General features: G+C 57.9%; 2 protein-coding genes across 2 annotated transcripts in view; one reads left to right on the forward strand and one right to left on the reverse strand.

Annotated features, from left to right (window-relative positions):
- Positions 1 to 4,856, reverse strand: part of LOC115277423 (laminin subunit alpha-3-like) — a 225,862-nt gene that overhangs the window by 6,000 nt on the left and 215,006 nt on the right. Inside the window, 3 exon segments of the mRNA XM_029921574.1 lie at positions 608 to 677; positions 2,836 to 3,214; positions 4,565 to 4,725. Coding sequence (XP_029777434.1) covers positions 608 to 677; positions 2,836 to 3,214; positions 4,565 to 4,725 — 610 coding nt within the window.
- LOC115277300 (testis-specific serine/threonine-protein kinase 1-like) lies at positions 2,509 to 3,398 on the forward strand. Its single transcript, XM_029921365.1, is given in 2 exon segments — positions 2,509 to 2,678; positions 2,680 to 3,398. Coding segments are annotated over 2 exon segments (777 nt in total). The 5' UTR covers positions 2,509 to 2,591; the 3' UTR covers positions 3,370 to 3,398.

Consider the following 4,856-nt stretch of genomic DNA (forward strand, 5'->3'; position numbering starts at 1 on the left):
GCCCCAGGCCCTGGGAGGAGGGAGGTCCAGTGAGTGCCCTGGCCCTGCTCCCCTTGCACCCCCGCCACATCTCCTCCATCTCTCCTCTTGGCTCCCCCATTCCCCCCAGCCACCTTCCCACATTCTGCCTTCCTATCTCCGTGCACCTGTGTATCATGAACACACAGCTCAGCTCCCTCTGCCTGCCCCATCACTCCTCCTCTGCACGCAGTCTGGATCCCACTGCCTTTGGGAAGGATCCCAGCGCTTGGCCTTGGAATTCCGGGTCTGGCTCCCCTTGACCCCCCACCCAGGCCCCTCCCTCCTGCTCACATCACCAACACATTACCAGTGCCTTAACCATTTTTTTTAAATGGTTATTTTGTTTTTGAGACAGAGACAGAGTGCGAGTGTGGAGGGGTAGCAAGAGGGGGGACACAGAATCCAAAGCAGGCTCCAGGCTCTGAGGTGTCAGCACAGACTCCAACACAGAGCTTGACCTCATGAACCGTGAGACTGTGACCTGAGCTGAAGTCACCACTGGAGGCCCCAGGCCCCATCTAGGACTTCCCATGCCCTTCCCATGCCTACCTCCAAGCACAAGTGCTGGGTGAAGCCACATGCTCACCTTTGTGGCAGCCCAGCTTGTGCTGCCACTTCCTCTTCCATGTCGCCAAGCACACCTGAGACCAGCCATGCTGTCCCGGGCAAGGACAGAGTGTGAGGGAGCAGGATGCACAACAAAAGGAAAAGCAGGTAGGTTGGTTGAGTCAGCCAAAAAGTCAGACATGCAGGGAGGACCCCAGTGAGCACATGTGGCAGTGCAGGAGAAAGGCTGGGGAGGCGGTTGGGCTCCTGGTCCAGGCCTGCAAATGCTCACAGCAGCCTGTTCTGGGACACAAAGGAGTGACCAAAGACATCCCGGGAGAAAGCAGGCATCAAGCTTAAGCGACTGCAACAGGATTTCCAAAGAGCTTGGAGCGCAGCACGGGGAGGTGTGGGCAGCTGGAGAGCACTCACTCCTCGCTGGCATCGGGATCTGGTGGCCCTGCCCAAGATCTCTCACAGAAACCTCCAGAGGAAGGGTGCTCCCCACGTGCCCCAATTTTTGGGCTCGGGCCATGATGGCACTTCTGCCTGGCAGGTCCTACGCCTCATCAACCTGGCAGCCCAGTAGATCTTCTGCATGCTGCCACCTGCATCACTTCCCCTCCCAACAACGTCCCCATGGAGACAAACCTCCTCTCCCGTCCCCCTTCCCACTGTGCACAGCACACCCCCACCCTGGCAATCAGCTACGTGTGGGCATGGGATGCCTGTGATGGACTGCAGACATGCAGCAGGGCTTCCAAAGTCCCCCCCAAGGGGACACACTGAGGGTGCCCCAATTCCCCAAGCAAACACAAAAGGGTTCTCACATTGCTTTCAGGTGCAACAAACAGCTCTAGAGTTGCCAACGGTGCTATGTCAGGGTCCCACCAGCCCACAACATCTTCACTTTTCACAAATTCAGGACCCCCTCCTCCTGCAGCTGCCTACTCTGATCAGGACCCCCAGCAACAAAGCTCCAGCCAAGGCCCTGCCCACTCACTGGCCAGTGCACCAGACCCTCTGTCTGCCTCTGGTACCCGGTCCCCATGGGAACACCCTGGTCCAGCCTCCTCTTCTCTGGGTCAAAGGCCCTGGCCTCCACTTACCCTGAAGCCCATTCTCTATGCCCTCTGCCAGAGACCATCCTCAAATGTGACTTGTGTCTTGGCTCCTCCCACCCCAGGCCCCGCAAGGACGGCCCGCCACTCAGGGCAAAGAGGCCACTTCCCTTCTCCTCCACATCACTCCAGACTGTGGGACTCAGCCATTGTCAGAATGAGGCCTCACCTCTCCCAGGCTCTTCCCTGCCTGGATGCCTCACCACCTCCTCTCCCTGACCGAGGCCCTGCCAAACCTCCAGCTAGGCCCCATCCTTCGGAACTCACATTGGTCAGTCTGGGGCCCAGAGATCTGCCTGCCTCCCACCCCCCGCCCCACATGCCCTGTTCGTCACAATAGCACTCTCCTCCCCAGTCTTCTACTCAAAACAGGAGCTGCTCTCAATCCTAAGGCTGGAAACAGCGGCCAGCCTGGCCAGACCACGGCCATCCCTCCCATGCGGCACCAAGTTCAAGGACACCAGCCCTAGAGAGGGTGCTCTTCCTACCCCCAAGAAGCTATAGGAAATCGGCCCTAGTGAGGCATGGACCAATGCAGTCTGGGTTCCCCACAGCCAGAAGGAAATGGGTATGGGGCTGGCACTCTGGCTTGGCCTGGGCGGCCCTCCCTTGGGCCTGACTCATGACAAGGAGGCCACAGTGAAGAGGAGGAGGAGGAGGGAGGCTTACTGTGCTCCTGGGTGCTGACTTCCATCCAGTGGGCAGGGAACGGGTGCTCCTGTTGGGCCAGCCTGGCTTCCAGGGTTGCAGGCTCCCTGTTTCCCCCAGCTCAGTCCCCACTCCCAACAGCCTGGCATTATGACTTCACATTATCAAGTCAGGCAGAAACAATGCTGAGTGTTTCAGCCCTCCAAGGCCAGGCCCAGCCCAGCCAGATGGCACCTGTATGAGTCCTCCCTGAGGATGAATCTCACAAGACGTTCCAACCTGCTCCTGTCAGCCATCAAGAACTCCCATTACCTTACAATTGTTACCGATATCTCAACTGAGGAACGCCCTCCTTCACAAGGACTTCAACTTCAAGCTCTCTGACATTGGCTTATACAAGCGCTTCCCGAGGGATGACAGTGGCTGTATTGCCCTAAGTAACACCTTCAGGGAAACAACCCCACATGCTGCACCCGAGGTGCTGGAGGCCATCCCCTACCAGCCCAAGTTGTGCGACATCTGGAGCCTGGGCATGATCCTCTACATCAGGGTCTGTGGCACCATGCCTTACGATGACTCCAACGTCAAGAGGATGCTGCGCCTCCAGAAGGAGCACCGCGTCCACTTCCCCCGCTCCAGGCACCTGACGGGTGAGTGCAAAGACCTCCTCTACCGAATGCTGCAGCCGGATGTCCGCCGGCGGCTGAACATCGACGAGGTCCTCAGCCACTCGTGGCTGCAGCCCAAGGCACAGGACCTGGCCCCTGGACCCATCACCAATGAAGGGGAGAGCTCCCGGTGCACCGAGCCCTCGTGGACCCCTGAGACTGCTGAGAAAAAGTCTGCCACCAAGGTGGAGCTCCAGGAGGAATCCCAGCCTGAGAGGCAGCCAGAGACCAAACCCAATGACCAGACATCACAAGGACCGGGGTCAAGGCAGAATGCTCCCACGGGATCATCCCTGCCAGGCAAGCTGCCTAACAGGGAGACAGAAGAAGGGGCTCCCTCACAGCCTCCAGGGCCACACACCTAGGGAGCCTCTCTCAGCAAGGGGGCTGCCGGGAATGATGCAGAGCTTATAGGTTTGAGCCTGAGCTCCAAAGGAGGCAAGGGACAAACCAAAGACGGAAAACTGTCCTGGGTGAGCCCCCATTTCCATCGAATTCATCCCCCTCTCTTTGAACGTGGAATCCCACAGGGCTAAAGGAACAATAAAGCACCATTATTCAGTGCAGGCCCCAAAGTGAATATGTGTTTGCCCCGGCTGACTGTGGTCATCCAGGGAGAGGATTCTGCCCTGATCTGTCCCATGATCCTCTGTGTCATGGTCTGCGGCTCCATGCCTTATGATGAGTGCAACATCAGGAAGATGCTGCACATGCAGAAAGAGCACTGCGTCCACTTCCCCCGCTCCAGGCATCTGAGAGGCAAGTGCAAAGACCTCCTCTACCGCATGCTACATCCGGACCTCAGCCGGCGGCTGCACTTCGAGAAGATGCTCAGTCACAAATGGGTGCAGCCCCAAACACAGGACCCCTCCTCCGGAACCACACACAAGGAAGGGGAGAGCTCATGGGGTGCTGAGCCCTCGTGGACCCCTAGGTCCTCTGAGAAGTCTGCCACCAAGGTGGAGCCCTCGAAGGAGGTACAACCAGTACACAGCCTGAGATGTGTTCCAAGGCAAAATTCGATTAGGATTCATTCAAGTGACGGTGTCTAGGCAGTCAGATCCCATGGGAACTCTGCTAGGTGAGCTGCCTAGCAGGGAGACAGAGGAGGGGACTCCATCACAGCCTGCAGAACCACACACCTGTGAGCCTCTCTCAGCCAAGAGGGCTGGCAGGGAACAATGCAGAGCTCAGAGCTTGAGGCCGGGCTCCAAAGAAGCCAACGAGAAACCAACAAAAACTGCACTGTGTGTGCCCCCATTTTCCTCAATTTCTTCTCCCTCCCTTTGAACTTGGTAACCCACATGGCTAAAAAAAAATAATAAATCACTGTATTGGTGCAGACCCCAGAGTGAATGTCTTTGCCTCAGCTGACTGCGGTCATCCAGGTAGAGGATACTGCCCTCCCCACCGGTCCCCCCACGGCTCCCCACTTGAATCACACCACACTTCACCTCCAGTTTGGGAAAAGAAATCCCAATGTGCCCAGCCCTGACTCTGACCTCAGGCCCTGGACCAGAGCAGATCTGAGCAAGGAAGATGCTACTTCAAGAGGGAGGCCATAAGTGTGGTGCCGAGGAGGGAGGGGGCATGGAGAGGACAGGATCCAGAAGGGCCAGGTCTGCCTGCAGCAGAGAAGCAGGAGGCAAGGGGCTCCGTCTGCAGCTGGGGCTGAGGCTCTGGGCCCCTGCCTCCTCAGTAATGCCTCTTCGGGTGGTGCCCTGCAAGCAGAGGTAAAGCAGCCTCTCAACCCCTGTTCAGCCCCCACCTTGCTCTCGTTTCTTCTGCTCTGTCTACTAGGGGTTTCCCCATGTCCAGCCAGCACCCAGTTCTAGACATGCCCTGAGCCATC

This window comes from Suricata suricatta, chromosome 14 (assembly GCF_006229205.1).
Source record: "Suricata suricatta isolate VVHF042 chromosome 14, meerkat_22Aug2017_6uvM2_HiC, whole genome shotgun sequence".
Lineage (NCBI taxonomy): Eukaryota > Metazoa > Chordata > Mammalia > Carnivora > Herpestidae > Suricata > Suricata suricatta.